Consider the following 18,758-nt stretch of genomic DNA (forward strand, 5'->3'; position numbering starts at 1 on the left):
TCTCTCTCGTACCCACACATTCCTCTGAATGGTGGAGGACATCATAAAGCATATAAACCATAAGCGCAAGCTGCGATGACGGCCCTTTTCCACCTCCGCCTCAAAATCATTTTAAAGTTGGGCGAACATCGTGTTGTAACTTTTCCTTTTTGTCGCTATTAATACACGAACTGCGGCTTCACATAGAACTACTTTATTCTCTCTAACACCAGTGCGCACACAGGCAAAGGCTACATCTTCAACTACACACACACATCAGGGCCATACCATTACATAAACTGGGTGGGGGTAAATCTAGACTAAAAAATTCACTGCTTATACTACACTTCACATATTTCGCAGAGCTAAAAACAAGACAATTTCTTCCATCGTGGCTAGTGAGGCACAGATGCTAGAACCCGCCTTTATGCATGCGCAAAATCGTAAGTTGTATGGCAAGTGTAAACGCATGAATTGAATATGGGTCACAATTAAAACAACGTGTAAACAGACAGGCGAACAAATCAGAAATAGGCAACAAATCGGAATTGGGCATCAAGACCTGACAGTGTAAACGGGGCCTAAGTTTCTAACTACAGCTCCAGAGGTGTAGTTGCGAGTGCTCAAGTTTGCGAATGTTCATTGGTGCGACGGATTTGGAAAACGGCAAATCAACGAATTATGTTTGTAACGAACCACCTGAACCCCCCCTGGCTACGGGCCTGAATAGAGAGCAGAAAGTTTGAGACGTATTTGGAACAAATGGAATATATAGTTATGTATGATAAGTGTATAATATGCATCATGTGAGATGTTTTGTTTATAAAAACTCGAGCCTATAGAGACTCATATAATGAAAGTAAATTGTCCCAAGAACAGAACCTTGCAGTACACCAAAATGTTCATTCATTCATTTGCTTTTCAGTTCAGTCCCTTTATTCATCAGTGTTCACCACAGTGGAATGAACCGCCAGCTTATCCAGCATGTGTTTTACACAGCAGATGCTCTTTCAGCTGCAACCCAGTACTGGGAAACAACATCATAGTGTAATATGCTTAATGGTCTCTTTCTCCTCACAGTGAAGAGCGGAAATGACTTCACCAATTCAAGACCTGGCTCTCAAACCAGTAGACACTACATGAGCTCTCCAGTATGGCAAGGTAATCAGCTGCATCCTTACTCTACTTCCATCTACTCTATCAAAACTATGTCTTCCGTCTACAGATATCGCACATGAATGTGACCTTTAGAAATAATCTCCTGTAGCAAAGGCTGTCTTGCTGCTGTCACAGAATCTTCTTAAAATAACTCCGCAACAGGATGTGGACCTCTGGGTCAGGATGCATACTTCCTGTAACCTGGCCAATAAGTGCTTTGGGAAACTGAGCTGTGATAAAGAGAGAGAAGCATACTTCAGGTTTGAAGCAAATACTTAATGAATGCATATAGCCAGACAAAGCCTCGCAAAATATACTTTGTTTGATAGCTGTGCGAACACTTACAGCCTAGATAGCTTCATCATTGTTGATACTCTTCTGTATCCTTTTTGTGTATGTGAAACAACAGTTCAGAACAGTTTTATTATGCTGAAAAAACTACACATTTAAAATAGCCACATACATTATTGATGACATAACTAATTTTGCAGAAATTTATTTGTGTTTTTTTTTTATTGGACAGTGGACACCAAATTGTAAAATAAGCATATAAAAACAAGCTGGGCACACAGAAAATGCGAAGTTACAGTACAGTACATACTTTACTGATGTCAGAATTAAGACTCTCACGGCCACTTTATTAGGTACACCTTACTAGTAACAGGTTGGACCCCATTTTGCCTTCAGAACTGCCTAAATCCTTCGTGGCATAGATTCAACAAGGTACTGGAAACATTCCTCAGAGAGTTTGGTCCATATTAACATGATAGAATCATGCAGTTGTTGCAGATTTGTCAGCTGCACGTCCATGATGCGAATCTCCCGTTCCACCACATCCCAAAGGTGCTCTATTGGATTGAGATCTGGTGGCTGGGGAGGCCATTTGCGTACAGTGAACTCGTTGTCATGTTCAAGAAACCAGTCTGAGATGATTTGCGCTGTATGTCATGGCGAGTAATCCTGCTGGAAGTAGCCATCAGAAGATGGGTACGCTGTGGTCATAACGGAATGGACATGGTCAGCAGCAATACTCAGGAAGGCTGAGGCGTTGGCATGATGCTCAATTGGTACTAATGGGCCCAAAGTGTGCCATGAAAACATCCCCCACACCATTACATCCCCACCATCAGCTTGAACTGTTAATACAAGGCAGGATGGATCCATGGTGTCATGTTGTTGATGCCAAATTCTGAAGCTACAATTCGAATGTCGGAGCAGAAATCGAGACTCATCAGCAGGCAACGTTTTTCCAAGGCAATCTTTAATTGTCCAATTTTGGTGAGTCTGTGTAAACTGTAGCCTCAGTTTCCTGTTCTCAGCTGACAGGAGTGCACACCTGGTATGGTCTTCTGCTACTGTAGCACTTTCATTTCAAGGTTGGACGTGTTGTGAGTTCAGAAATGTTCTTCTGCATACTTCAGTTGTAACGAGTGCTTATTTGAGTTACTGTTGCCTTTCTATCAGCTGGAACCAGTCTGGCCATTCTCCTCTGACCTCTAGCATTAACAAGTCATTTGCGCCCAGAGAACTGCCGCTCATTGGATATTTTCTCTTTTTCAGACCATTCTCTGTAAACCCTAGAGATGGTTGTGCGTGAAAATTTAAGCAGATCAGCAGTTTCTGAAATGCTCAGACCAGCCCGTCTGGCACCAACAACCATGCCACGTTCAAAGTCACTTAAATCACATTTCTTCTCTATTCTGATGCTGTGTTTGAACTGCAGCAAATCGTTTTCACCATGTCTACATGCCAAAATGCATTAAGTTGATTGGCTGATTAGAAACTTGCTTTAAAAAGCAGTTGGACAAATGTACCTAATAATGTGGCCGGCAGTGGTGGGAGTAACGAATTACAACTACTCACGTTACTGTAATTAAGTACATTTTTGGGGTAATTGTACTTTCATGAGTAGAATTTTAAGCCTGTAATTTTACTTGTACTTGAGTAAAAATTAAGCTGAGTAATATACTTCGTTACTTTTAAAATCACAATTCGTTACAGAGTACTGTAAATAAATTAATATTTCAGCCACGCACTGACCAGCATTTCGGTAGCCAATAAAAAAAGCTGATCTTAACGGACCAATGAAAAGCCTGGTACATTATTTGAACCGAAAAACAAGTTCAGGCTACTGCAGATTTACGTGACCGTCATCATACAGTCACAAAGTTATCAATTGACATATGGAGATTTAAGACAGAAGAAATGAGGAAGAAATAGCAGAGGATGAATGCCCATTGCCACATCTGGAGGAGCTGTTCACCTACAGGTACATAGGGAAAAAAGGGGACAGCTGTGCTGATGTGATTAGCTATGGTATCATCTAAAATGCTAATTAAATGTATGCCCAAAACTGGAATATCGCATAAAAGACTGCAAATAAAGCAGCGTTTCTGTCCAACAAGTCAAAGAGAACAAAATTGCCACCTGATTAACTGGCGACAAATATCAAAAGTAAAAACATAATTAGCATCAGTAGAAGCAGCTGCATGAATAAATTATCTTCATTTACTAAGTGACTTGCGCATCAGAAGGCAATCCTGCACGCAGTGAACGCGCGCTGGAAGGCGCGAGACACGGAGTGCAGGCACTCTTGACAATTCTGGAGGTCATTATTAATATAATATAATACTGAAATGGTTGAGGCGGTTTAAAATGACCAAAACAACACTTTAGATGTTTTACAATGTGCTTAGCCTGCTGGTTTGTCCATTCACACACATTTTCAAAATATATGCGCATTATAGCGTTTCCATCAACCGTTTTTATGTGCATATCCAAAAAGCGCAAAAAAAAGGTGGATGAACCTGCCCTCTGCTGTACCATCCGGCTTACACAGGGTTTCCGTGGGGTCTTAAAATGTCTAAAATATAAACATCTAAATTTTAGGCCTTAAAAAGTCTCAAATTCGCTGTTCTAGGTCTGAAATATGTTTGCACAGGTCTTATTTTTCCGATGTACATGTAACGCTACTCCTAATGCTCATTTTATGGTTTCGTGGTGGTGTAGTTCTTTATTTCACTATTCCTATTGTAATTTGCAGTATTAAAACTACAAATAAGAAAAGACCAGCATGCAATAGCTCAGTGCGCGCGGCGAATGTGACGTCATCGCCGTGTTTGCGGAGGTTCACTTTGGACGCGCGCGACATGATTTCGGGTGAACAGTTCGCGCGGCGCCGCGCTTGATTTGAGTTGAATTTGAATCACTTTGAAGAGATTTTGTCTGTAACAGTACGACTGTACAGACATCTTAACTATCCGACCATGCGTGATCAGCATAGAGATGACCAGATGACCAATAATTCTTGGCTAGAAATTGCAACAGCCATGGAAAGGAAGTGTTTTGTTAAAGTTTGGAAAAACCTAGGGGATAAGTTTGTTACAACAAAAAAGAGGCCATGGCAAAAGTGGAGACCCAGGTGGTTTTAAGATTACAGAATATGTTTTTTCACCATTTATTGGTTTTAAACTGATGTATCATTTTGAAGTTAAAGCAATGTAAAAAAAATTAAGTAACAAATTAAGTATTTGGTAACTGGAATACAATATATGAGCCCATCGGCTTACAGTGTACTCAAGCTTAATTTATAGGCTTTATTGGTGATAATAGACAGGATTGTTGGACCATTATTGCCTTTTCAGCTCATTAGTAGAGGACAGAAACTAGCCAGACAATAATGTGTCAATTGTTGAGTGGGCAAAAAATAATATATATATTTTTTTGCTATTATTCTTGCCAGAATAAAAAAAATAATTGTAGAGTAACCCATGTTCTGTTGTCATTGATATTTAACTTTAATAGGTAGAACTGTCTGAGATATAAACACAAGTGAGTGATGCATCAAACTCTAATTAAAAAAATCTTGAATAGTTATAAAACTTTATAATCATTCATTAATTTTCTTTTTGGCTTAGTTCCTTTATTAATCTGGGGTCGCCACAGCGGAATGAACCGAATGATTTATCAGCATATGTTTTACACAGCGGATGCCCTTCCAGCTGCAACCCGTTCTCATTTACAACAACAGACAATTTAGCTTGCCTAATTCACCTAAAATGCATGTCTTTGGACTGTGGGGAAAACCGGAGCATCTTGAGCAAACCCACACAACACGGGGAGAACATGCAAACTTCACACAGAAATGCCAACTGACCCAGCCAAGGCTTGAACCAGCGACCTTTTTGCCTTGAGTCGAGAGCGCTACCCACTGCCCCACCCCGTCACCCAATTTTGTAATCATAATAAATTATAAAAATAATGAAAAATAATTATTTTTAAAATCTTGAACAATATTAAAGATATGACGTAGTTCTGGAAACGTTTTACTTCTCTGTTTATCCGTCTGACTTTACAGTGAGGTTTCTTTTGACTGGCCCCTGATGTTTTAAAGAATATCACAATGACGAACGCCTCTAGTATTAAAGCCTCATCCATTTCGTGAGGTGCGCGCACAGTCAGCGGAGGTGTGCAATGCGGAGCCAGGCGAAAGTATAAATCAGCCTCAAAATGTTTGTTTCTTTGTTTTTTTGTTCCTGCACTTCAATGGTGCATCTAACCTGTCTTCAGTACTGTTCTATTTAAATAATTTTATTTTACCACAAATTTTGTGTTTTTGCATTTTCTCTTGCATGCTTTTGATATTGTGATAAAGGTCTTAAATTTAATACTTTATGGTCTTAAAGAGGTCTTAAAAAGTCTTAAATTTGACATTATGATATCTGCAGAAACCCTTTTTTTTAAAGACTTCAATCTATAATCTAAAAAAAAAACATTATGGTAAGAAGACATAACTTAATTTGTGTGATATTATATTTATTAATAATATGTTTAGGCACTAGGCAGTGTTGTTCTGTGGTTTCTGACGGTTCAGTTCGCGAATTAGGTAATTAACAAAGTTTCTCCATAATTTGCAAGTGTTTTTTTTATTTATTACATCATCTATTGATCGTACAGATAAAAGAGGCATCAGTTGAAATGATAAAAAGTCGTGCATTTGTGCATATTTCTGTTATCTTTATACTCAAAATAACAAAAAATTGTTTTTGTAAAATAATCATGGTGCGCAGTGGGTATTGTTATCGCCTCAAAGTAAAAAGTTTGTTGGTTCAAGCCCTGGCTGAGTCAGTTGGTGTTTCTGTGTGGAGTTTGCATGTTTTCCCCATGTTGGCGTGGGTTTCCTCTATAGGTGCTCTATAATTATTATCTATAATTAATGCTGTTTACACAGTTTTAAAAGTGTTTATTGTATCTTTAAATGTGTTATGTAAAATGTGTTTTACTGCCTGGATCTTGTCTGACTCCGCATTTATGGATAATTCCACCAATACCGCCAAGCTAAAAAAGTAATTTGTAATTTTGTAATTTGAGTAGTTTTTACGAAGAGTAATTTGTACTTTTACTTGAGTACTTTTTAACACCAGTACTTTTACTTGTAATTGAGTACAATTTCAGCAATGTAACAGTACTTGTAATTGAGTACAATTTTTTTGTACTCTTACCACCACTGGTGGCCGGTGAGTATAATATTCATAATAACTGATGCAGCTTTAGGTTACAGTGATTATTTACCGGTCACCTCTAAATTGTTCAATACAAAGCGGAATTATTATTATTTATTAGTCCAAAAGCATTGGCACATTCACAAAACCGCAGAAACATTTCATTCGGAACTGTCCGTTGGTCAGTTATGTAACTTTTAATGAGGGAAATACTGTTGCCTGATTACATCTAAATGAGGAGGCACAGGAAAACATGCACGTAAATATAGATTGCAAGAGAAAATGATTCTAGATTACATTATATTACACTATACATCACATATTTAAAAAAACTAGATTTATATGAGGATTTTTAAAAAGTACAACCATAATAAAAAAAACATATTGCACTTATTATACAAATACATTGATTCATTATAACGTTAGATGTTATTCAGATACAATTTGCTGATTATTTTTCTGCAGCCAAGTTTCCAACAATTATAAGATTTCCTGTTATTTTAATGAAAAGGCAATAAATGAAGTTATATTTGTTTCATTAGAGAGGGTCTAACATGTCCTGCCCTACAGAAGCTTGTCCCACAGGAAGGAGGATGTGTTGTATATTTTAATTTCCTGATGTGGGAAGATTTGCTGGTTATGTAACTTCGGTCTATATATGTTTTAGTGTCTAAATAAACAGGAGAAAATAGAATCTCTCACAGCCAAACTCTCACTGACAGACAAGCGCAAATATTTACACGGACATTTCAGGGGGAAGGAAGGGAAAAGCACAGCCCCTTTAAATGAATGTATGTGCTGCAGACAGCGGCTGAGGTCACGTTAGGGACGTGACACTCTGATAAGAGGGGAACTGGAAGATATTTTTTAATAACAACAATCTTCATATGATTATTTTTACTGGTCATTGAATTTAGGTGCAGAATGAATTCAGCTGTATTTATATTTTTAAATAAAATATGTTTGCATGCTTAAATAAAAAGAATATATATTTTTAAATAGGCTTAGACTGCTAACAAAATTTCATAAAGTTTCATTTATCAAAAATATTTCTTATGCTTTAACTTGATCCCAAATACAGCAAATTTTGTAATTTTATAAAATATTAATACAATTTAAAAGCTCCGGTTTCCCCCACAAGTCCAAAGACATGTGCTGTAGGTGAATTGGGTAAGCTAAATTGGCTGTAGTGTATGTGTGTGAATGAGTGTGTATGGATGTTTCCCAGTGATAGGTTGCAGTTCGAAGGGCATCTGCTGCGTAAAACATATGCTGGATAAGTTGGGGGTTCATTCCGCAGTGACGACCCTAGATTAATAAAGGGACTAAGCTGAAAAGAAAATGAATGAATGAATAAATGAATTTAAAAGCTATTTATTACTGTGATACAAGGATTACGTTTTTGTGAGACCCTTAAGAAATCATTCTCTAGCTTGCGTCTATGTCATTATCAGTGTGATCGTCAGATACAATAAAATATATATATATATATATATATATATATATATATATATATATATATATATATATATATATATATATATATATATATATATATATATATATTGTTTCAAAACATACTTAATTACATTTATTTGAATATAATTATTTTAATTAAGTATAATAGCTTTGCCTTCAGGTTGGGGATTGAGCGTTGGGCTAATGACTCACCTCGTAAAAATTTGATATCAACTTCGATATAAACAGCCAATTTTAAATTGTACAGTAAGTATAACTTTGAAACTCTCAAATTTTGAACTTTTTATTTTTATTACATTTATTGTAAAAAAAAAAAAAAAAAACAAGTTTAATACCTTGAGTATAACATTCTCCCAAAGAAACTGTTAAAACACACATAGGGGAGTGCTGGGCACAAAGTAACACGGGGTAAAATGTGTTTAAGCTATACTTGTTTAGGATTACCCATGGCATGCTTTCGAGTTTTTCACCACAGTATTGGCAGATGTCTTCATGCCAGTTATTAAAAAAGTTTGGCGAAATTTGGATGAGAAGCACAGGAGAAACTCTTTTTGCTGCATAAAAGTATTTTTATTATACTCTATATTTTGTTATTTAAAAAAAAAATATCTGTGAAAGTAGGCTACAAGATGAAATTATTTTGAAAGATGCAAAAAACACACAGTGACTGCTAGCCCATTTTGAGCAAAGCACGAGACAGCAGGGTTAAGCTGCGGTCACACTGAGATTTTCCACCCATAGACATCCATTCTTACACACGTGAATGCGTCAGACCGGAAACGCAGGGTCTTGCGACAAGTTTCGCAGGTTGCTGCGGTGCAAAGTTGGTGAACTCTGACCTGCAAAATCGCATCACTAGACTGCGTGAGACCAATAGAGGATCAAAACATGACCCCTTTGGACAGAAATTTAAAATATGGAGCAATCGCTTGCTTTTTAAATGTCTAATCATCTTGTTTAATCCCGCCCCTTTTAGCACACACAAACTCTAGTGTGACCGCAGCTTTAGTTGTAACAGTGTGTTACAAATAAGCCACAGTCTGTTGGACACCAATTAAACTAACTAATTAATTTTTGAAATTTGAGTGTAATGTTAAGAAGTATTTCATAAAAAAAATTATTACAATTTTAAAAATAAGTAAAATGTTTATTGCCAATAATGCAAATAAATGCATTGTATAAACATATAGAATAATGCAAATAAAATAGATATATAGATCTATTTCCAATAGATAAATAAATCAACATGCTGTGCCATGCAGAATTTAAAAAATGAGTTGAACTATTTAAAGTAAACTGAATTGAAATTAATTGTGTGAAATCTGACTTTATAAGCACGTTACAAACCTTTTTTGTTTGTTACAACTTGCCCTGCGGATGAGCTAAATAGTAACATTTTTACTCCTGGCACAGCTGAATAGTATATAAGGAAAACCTCAAACTCACTGCTTCCATGTGTGACAACATGGTAAAATCATTAAGCCAGAATCAACAATAAGCCCAGATTACAATTTGCTAAATTACACTGGGAAAAATAATAATTTTTGGAGACATTTCCTGTGGAACTCCATCCCAACTGTAAAGTATGGGGGCGGCAGCATCATGTTGTGGGGTTGTTTTGCTGCAGGAGGGACTGGTCCACTTCAGACCATAGATGGCTTCATGAAGAAAGAACATTATGTAGAAATACTGAAGCAACATCTCAAGACAGCAGCCAGGAAATTAAAACTCGGCCACAAATGGGTCTTCCTAACAGACCATGACCCTAAGCTTACTGCCAAATTAGTTAAAATGTGCTTTAAGGACAGCAGAGTGAATGTTTTGGAGTGGCCATCACAAAGCCCTGATCTCAATCCTATAGAAAATTTGTGGGCAGAGTTGAAAAAGCAAGACAGCCAACAAATCTGACTCAGTTACATCAATTCTGTCAGGAGGAATGGGCCAAAATTCCTTCAAACAATTGTGAGAAGCTTGTGGAAGGACACCCAAAACATTTGACCAAAGTTATACAGTTAAAAAAGCAAAGCTAAAAAAAAACTATGAGGAAATGTTTGTTAACTTTGACTGTCTAGACATTAATAAAAACAATTCTTAAAACAATTCACTCATTGTTCTGTCATTTAGCAAATATAGGTAATCCTAATGGACCTAAAATAGTATACGTCTAGTATGATTTAACATTAGACATTTTTTTTTAAACGGTAATGTTTCTTTTTTAGGGTGTATGTAAGCTTCTGGTTTCAGCTGTATCTCTATACTCCAATTCAAGCCCAATAATGCAGATCAGTACGATTAGGGTGTTTAGCATAGAAGCAGATGCTGTTTTCAGCAGCACATGGTGTCCATAAAGCACGTCGTCACCTCTGACCGTTTGCTTAGGCCAGCCAGACTGTGAAAGTCATTGGAAAACAATACCTGAATGCCCCATCAAAGACAGCAGAGCCTCGCGAACTCATATGGTAATGAATCTGCGGCCGGTCTTTGACTGCCGTTCTCCCCAAACGCCAGTTGGAGGCAGTCGTTCTCCCTCCCTCTTTCCTTTCTTCCTCCCTCCCCCTTACCCTCAAAGCCGGGAGTTCAGTCACAAATGCTGCTGGAAGAATGAAATGAAGCAGTTTTCCATCTGGGCTTTAGCAGGACGCTCAATGACTTCATTCAGACCTGACGCAGACGACTAGAGAAGGGGACTCAGTCAGAGTTTGGATAGGACAGAGAGCCTGTGACGCTCGCGGTCAGCGTTTGTGCTGAAAAGAGAAAGACAGAGAGAATGTGAGGTGGAATAACGATAAGTGACAGAGTAACGTAAAGGATTCAAGAAAGGCAAACACAGGGAGTCAAAAGTCTTCTGTGAGTGAACTTCTTATGAGGGACACTTCAGCATGACTGCTTCTCTAGGTATGACTGGAAACCTTTCTTGACTATTTTGAGCTCAAATGTGTGTGCGTATGTGTGCTTGTTTATGTGGTTTACGAGGACGGAATTGTATAATTACATGAGTATGACCCAGGTGTATACTATTACGGTGGTTTATGAAGGCATGCCTTGTGTCCTCATGATTGAAAATGCTTAAAAGTCACACTTAACAAGATCTTTACTTATTCTTAATTGGCCACACGTTTATTGCCAGGGTTGGGTTTAGCTAGAGGTAGGGTAAGGAAATAAAATAAGTGTTTTTTTATCTTATAAAAGACGTTAAACTTATGGAGAGTCCTCTTGAACTACATATACGTGTATGTGTATGCAAGTGTGAGTAGTTGACTGTGTGTTTGTATGCAAATGCTTCAGCCATTTGCTGCAGGCGCCTGTGAAGGCTTGAATTGTCTCCTTGTCAGTGTGAAGTCTGGGTGAAAACAGTGGGGTTTGTAGAAAGAGTCTCTCTCAAAATCTATCGAAATGCATTTTTAATTCATGCATATATTCTGTAAAACAAATGCTGGGTTATTTCAACCCAAAATTGGGTTAAAGAGGGACAAACTCAACTGTTAGGTTAAATGTTTTGAGGATTTTTTTGAGGGATTTAACAATAGCATCCTCTTGAATAGAAACTTTCTTGTCACAGGAATACTTGTTTTCAGGATTGTTTTGTTACATGCATTAAATACTAGTTTACTACATTTGATTCAATACATTTTATGTAATAAAATTTTATGAAGTCAAATCTAATTAAGTTTATACTTAACATAAAAAATTAAATCTGCCAGCATCGCTCAGTATCCCATCATTTGGGTAAAAAAAAAAGCCGACATTTATGGTTAAATATTAGTTGAATTTTTTAATAATCGGATGTATTACTATTTCTAATTACACTAATATCTGGACAGATTCTTTTAATACATTTTATGGATTGTAATTATATTATTCTATAATATTTTTTAATATGTGCACAAATAGTAAATAAAATAAATAAATGAACCTTTTATTTGGGGTTACAAAATAACCCAAGGTGTGAGTCTGGGTCATATATTCCAATGTTTGCGCAAATATTTTTATTTTATTTGAATTTAATTTATACAAATGATCTGTTTTTATTAATAATTACACTTTAGTAATATGTTGATAATAGTTTTATTCATTCATTCATATATTTTCTTTTCGGTTTAGTCCTTTTATTAACCAGGGGTTGCCACAGTGGAATGAACTGACAAGTTATCCAGCAGTTGATTTACGCAGCGATTGCCCTTCCAGCTGCAACCCATCACTGGGAAATACACAATTTAGCTTACCCAATTCACCTATAGTGTATGTCTTCGGAGTGTGGGGGAAACCGGAGCACCTGGAGGAAACCCACGTGAACACGGGCAGAACATGCAAACTCCACACAGAAATGCCAACTGATCCAGCCTAGGCTCGAACCAGCGACATTCTTGCTGCGAGGCGACAGCGATACCCATTGCGCCACCACATCGTCCAATAATAGTTTTAATTATTTGTAATTTTGTTCTTTGTTATTATATTATTCTAATAGACAGATATAATTAGCTATTATTATTTTATGCATGCCGTAATTACATTCTTAGAAAGCAACTCTTATTCAGCTCCCTAAAAGAATACGATCATCTTGTTGAATGAATCTTGTTTTCAATGACGATTTCAATGCTTTCACTTCACAGCAACGCAACAGTTCTGATTTAAAAATATTGCAAGCACATGCAAGCATGATTTTTGCACACCAGGCTGCAGTGTCAGCAATAATCATTTGAAGAGGACACTTATGTATGTACAGTTGAAGTCAGAATTATTCTATACAAAATTATTAGTCCCTTTAAGCTATTTTTTTTTGATAGTCTACAGAACAAACCATCGTTATACAATAACTTGCTTAATTACCCTGACCTGCCTAGGTAACCTAATTAACCTAGTTAAGCCTTTAAATGTCACTTTAAGCTGTGTAGAAGTGTCTTGAAAAATATCTTGTCAAATATTATTTACTGTCATCATGGCAAAGATAAAATAAATCAGTTATTAGAAATGAGTTATTAAAACTATTATGTTTAGAAATGTGTTGAAAAAAATCTTACTGTTAAACAAATTGGGAAAAAATAAAACAGGGAGGCTAATAATTAAGGGGGGCTAATAATTCTGACTTCAACTGTATGTGATGTGTCTCAGTGTGTGTGTATGGTAGGCTTTTTTGCTTTTGTTTATATGTGAATGTTTCCTGTTTCAGTTGACTCTTAGACTTGGACCCTGAAGATCTATAAGAGTTAATTGCATTGCAGCAGTGCCACTGATAAAGTCAAACACATTTTAAACCCCCAGTGTTTGAGCTAAACAGGTCTATATTTTGTTGGTTCTGTCAGTGTTTGGCATTCCTCATGTGCTTTCTCACTAACACACTTGCTTTCACTCTTTTCTTAAGCACATTTACACTTGACTTGTCCTGTAATTCACTTCAGGTTGGTGATTTAAGTTTGCCATTTTCTAGTCTGCCCAGACAGCTTTATCAAGCAGCCTACTAAGGCTTTAAAGTCCCCCTAAATCAGCGTTAAAGTGTGTCTTGTTTGTGTTAGTATGTTGTCCAAGAGAGCTAAACATGCTGAAACACAAGAAAACGTATGCAAATAGTTAAAAATCACCAGCATATTTAGGCCCTGTTCACACGAGCACTGGTATTTTCAAAAGACAAAAGCGCAGTGTCAGGTGACTGAAACCAAAGCTTTCTGAAAAAAAAAGGATGAAGATTTTCCAGAACTCTGGGTACAGTGTTTTCATGACATCAGTTTGCAATCTGTTTTCTCCTTTCTGATTGGCCAACATGACTGGGCTTACATCACATGGTCCCTATTATTCACCCGGCGCAAGGCGCAACGCAATTGTTGTTTGCTAGTTTCAGCTTGGCGCAAGAGTTATTTTGACGTTTTGCAGCACGCTGTTTAAATAGCAAATGCATTTGCGCTCATATGTGCGCCCATAGGCATTCTGGTCTAAAAAAGGAGGTGTGTTAAGGCGCACTGCTGGCGAGTTGCTGTTTTGAGGAACTATAATAGACTGTTCTAGACCAGATCAAAGCTGGGCTATTGTCCAGCGCAGAGTGCAATAGTTGTGCGCCTCGCTTATACACTGCTTAATACACACAGGATGTACAGCAATACGCAAATATCTTTACAAATGACAAAGAAATAAATGATTAAAATATTACAAAACATTTTATTTTCTAGCCTACATAAATATAAAAAACGCTGCCTCCATGCCTCATCTCGGGGGGCTTTTTCAGTTTATTCATGACAATTTGCTTTTGTATAATGTTATCATTATTAGCAGTAATATTTATTATATGCATATTTATATTTGTTTTATTAAAAACAAGCTTACATTTGCCCACCTGTCAGGTTTTAGACCATATGGGGCACAGCATGTGTATTTGGAAATAACTCAGTTGTTTGAGCACACTTTGTTATAGGGGTGTCACAATCGAAATCGATCAAAATTTATGCTCAATTTCGATTATCGAATTAAAAAATAGAATCGTCGATGCTGCCACGCCCCCATGTCACATTAGCTTGGCTTGCCAAGCGGGAAAAAACAGGCTTGTTGAAGTGCTTGTTAAACTGCAGAAGCAAGAGACCGTCGACAGAACTTAAACCCTCTCCTCTTTCAATGAAGTCGCCGGTGTTTAAGCATTTTGGATTTCCAGTGAGTTATGTTGACAATGTTCGTGTTGTCGACAAAAAAAAACACAGTTTTGCAAGCTCTGCTAGGTATGTATTACGTACGGTTCGTCCGATAGACAACACCAGCATCGCGATCCTCCGCCCACCCCCGTTGCAAATCCGCTCGCGAAAAGTACACACTCAGGCCCAGTTTACACTGTCTTTGTTTTTAAATGGCATTTCAGAACGACAACGATTTGACATCCACAGTGGCGTGTAGCATTTCTGAGCAGCCCTCCTTCCTCTCTACCTCTGAAAATGCACATCACGTGACCAAACAGACACAGACGCACATACACCCTTGCGCTCGAGACAGCAGGTCCAGGCAGTCAGAGGACTGCTTCAATCTTTCACTCACTTGTACTTAGTCATTTTAGCGAACACCTCAGATACTGTTGGCTGGTTCCTGTTGGTTGTGCGTCTTTTTTACCGACGCCATTATAACGACACAGATCACTGCATATTCACGATTCCCGCAGAAAAAGTGATTGACAGGTGGTAATTATGTGTGTATCTTGCCTTTATTCATTTACTGTATGATTTGTTTATGGGTAAAACAAAGACCATCCAGGTCAGGTAGTTTAAACGGTAGGCTACAAATAATTAATTGGTCATTAATTAATTAATTATTCATAATTGAAAATCGAATCGTGCCTTTACAATCGAAAATGTAATCGAATCGATGAGTTGGAGGATCGTGACACCCTTACTTTGTTATTATTGTTCATTTATTCGTTTTGCTGGAAATTAGAACTAAATTTAGAAATAGTTTTGAAACAAATCTTTGCACTTAATAAACAAAATTAATTATGTAGGTTAATGGATGTCTGTGCGTACAACACGTTTCTCTATCCACGAGAGTGAAAGTGAAAGTAAAGAATAAGGAGGCTCATCTCTCATCTCTCGCGCTGATGCTCTGTTTAACTGTTTTCTTGCTGGTGAAGCACTCAGTTTTTCCTCTTACAAAGTCCACCGTGTAAATAGCAAGTGCGCTATGGCGCGACCAAAAGACTCTAGAAGGGAATGGTAGATGAGACTCTGATTGGTTTATTCCCAAAACACACCTATAACTCATTAAGAGAATAAGCTAAACCCTGTTAGACCATGTGCCACGGCGCAAAGCGTATTTTTCTGTCCTTAAAATAGCAAAAGTGGATTCTGACACGCCCTTAATGCTTTTGCTGGCTGCTTTTTGCTGGCTGTATGTGGGCGGAGTAATAAACAAAGGGTAAAGAGGCTGTACGGGTGCTGATATTACTTAAATATATCACGGCTATCAGCCAATCAGATTCGAGAACCAGACAGAACTGTTGTATAAATATATATATATATATATATATATATATATATATATATATATATATATATATATACACACACACAGGGCTCGAAATTGCGACCATTTTGGTCGCATATGCGCCCGAAATTTTATCTATACGACCTTAAAAAATATTTGGGAGCATTTCTGCGAGTGCTTAAAATTGTTGTGTGCGACCAGTTTTTACTGCAAAATGTTCAGCACATGCGCAGATTCGGGAGACATTCACGCAGAATGCATCTCTAAGCTCTTAGTCTGTACTTGAAAAGCGAAACGCAGCGCTCAGGAATGGTTTAAAACAGTTGTCATGTCAACTTCCTGCAGTAAACAAAGCCTAGTCCGTAATGCTTGCCCCGCCTTCGCGCTCTTCTTATTCTCCCATCACTGCTCTAGCACTAAACGCGAATGATTGGTTAATATCAGCTGTCAATCACTCAGCGCCTTCTGGCTTCGGACGACAGAGAGCTACTGCCGCGAAAAACTGTAAATCGCTGAAGATGAGAATGAAGATTACATAACACTGACAGATTTAGTTTTAGAAACCATCTAGTTACAAATAATGACACATACTGATCATGTGCTGAATGTTAATCCACCATCTACACTTTACCAAGAGTAGAAGACTTCCATTGGCTTCAAGTCCGCTATAAAAAGTCTGTGGGATGGAGATTTCAGGTAACTGCCACATTTAGCACGAGAGCTTCTGTTTAATCCTTCATACAATCGCCAGATGCTGTCCGCCGTGCAAGGGGCAGCTATATATCAAATTGAACACCACGTACACCATCACAAACAGGCTTGCACTGAGTAAACTAACATCGCTACTCCTAAAAAGACTAGTATTGCTGTTAACATGTATGCATATAATAAGGTACAGTATGTGTCAAAAAAGCGTCAGTGCAATATCCGACAGTCAAAACTGAGAACAGCAGAGTTATACCGTTAACAGATTCATTCATGCAGTGCGTGCAGGGCCGGTGAGCGCTCCGTGTATGCTATGTTCACTCAGTTTTGTTATAAAAATTTATTTTCTTGTGATAACGGGATGTCGTTGAGACATATTTTTCTCACGCTTGCATATATTTATATATATTTTTTTTTGCTTGTTAGTTTGATTAGTGTTGATTTCAAATACAATAAACATGTTTGTATAAAACTTTTTATACAAACATATTTGTATGCCTAAATTTTTAAATTTAGGAGCACCGGTGCTACCAATCAAAAAGGTTAATTTCGAGCCCTGTATGTATATATATATATATAAATATATTGTCAAATTATTGTCTATCCCTAGTCAAAATAAATTTTTATGTTGTGATCTTCATATATTTTATCAATGTATGCAAATAGCAACCAGTTAGAATTAAGTTAATGTGGGTGTTTGAAATGAGAAAGCTGCACCATTACTTGCTAAAAGCTCGCAATTCTATCAATTAATAGTGCAGCTCTACTAGAGTGGATCTTTGAGCAGAAAGAGATGGATGTGGTGCTCTTGTGGAGAGTGGATGTGTGGAGAATCAGATGGAGGTGGAGTGCAGACAGTGGGCACTATTCTTCTCTCTGTCTCTGGACAAAAGACAGTGTTGTGTGGGCCTCTGTCCTGATGAATGTGGATGAGGAAAGAATGCATTATGTAATCGTAGTATGAATCTCGGGTCCGTTTGAACTAAAATTCCAGTTGATTTGAGCTTGGGAATGAACTGCATGCAAACCAAATCATTCCAAGCAAACAGTTTTGTTTGTTTATTACTGTTCAAAATAAGTTCTTCCGCACATTAACTGCCACAATAACTGCCATACATGATAAATGCACTATATAAATACACATTACATTACATTGCATACATGATTAGTGTTAGAATGCCCAGAAAACCATGCATCACTGTTTATTTATTTATTTTGCTTGTAATTTATTATATTTCATGCAGATGCACTGCATAGAAAAAGACTTGATCATCCCAATGAATGAAAGCTTTCCAAAAAGAGCTGTTCATGTCATTTGGTGAAATGATATTCATATCACAATTTATATTGGAGCAAAACAAAATATCACAGTGTTTCCAATATTAAGGCCCAATCCCAATTCTATTTTTGCACCCCTACCCCTTCCTCTTAGCCCTTACAACCGAGGGTTAAGGGGTTTGGCTTCAAAATTTACCCCTAAGAATTGGGACAGCACTACAGCACCTGCACACGTCATCATATGTAATCGCAATCTCCTGCTTCATATGAGATCAGTCGATCACGACTGCTGTAGTTATTCCAGTTGTGCTATTTTTTGGTATTTATCTTCAAGAAATCACTGAAGCCATATATTATGTTCTTATAATGATCTAATGTGGCAATAAGATGTGACCATATTCAACTATGTAAACACACCAAAACGACATTAAATAACATTATAGCAGACACTGTAAAAAGCCCATTCTCAGCCACTAGACTTTTCTGACAGGGTATTTGAGTGTCGTTGAGTGTCAGAATGTTGTGGGACTACTATACCGGAGTTATAATTAAGGATTATAGACAGCAAAACTTAGCAGTTTTTATTTAGCGTATTTTTTTAAGCATAACTGTAAAACACAAACACGGTTATGAATATATAAAAACATGTGCTTGTTTGTTGTTAAAATTTGTAATAATGACAAAAACAAAATACTAATTTGTGGATCTCCT

At 37.2% G+C, this 18,758-nt stretch overlaps 2 protein-coding genes across 15 annotated transcripts in view; one reads left to right on the top strand and one right to left on the bottom strand.

Annotated features, from left to right (window-relative positions):
- dsc2l (desmocollin 2 like) overlaps nucleotides 1–18,758 on the bottom strand; it is a 1,349,056-nt gene that overhangs the window by 650,295 nt on the left and 680,003 nt on the right. The gene's annotated exons all lie outside the window — the stretch shown is intronic.
- The window catches only part of tns3.2 (tensin 3, tandem duplicate 2), an 817,627-nt gene that overhangs the window by 66,403 nt on the left and 732,466 nt on the right, over nucleotides 1–18,758 (top strand). For all 13 annotated transcript variants that reach the window (XR_015517992.1, NM_001443983.1, XM_087297829.1 and 10 more), the window contains 1 exon segment: nucleotides 1,060–1,140. Coding sequence is in view for 12 of the 13 variants with exons in the window: in NM_001443983.1 (NP_001430912.1) it covers nucleotides 1,060–1,140 (81 nt within the window). In the remaining variant the exon portion in view is untranslated.

Source organism: Danio rerio, chromosome 20, assembly GCF_052040795.2.
Source record: "Danio rerio strain M-AB ecotype USA chromosome 20, GRCz13ab, whole genome shotgun sequence".
Taxonomy (NCBI): Eukaryota; Metazoa; Chordata; class Actinopteri; order Cypriniformes; family Danionidae; genus Danio; species Danio rerio.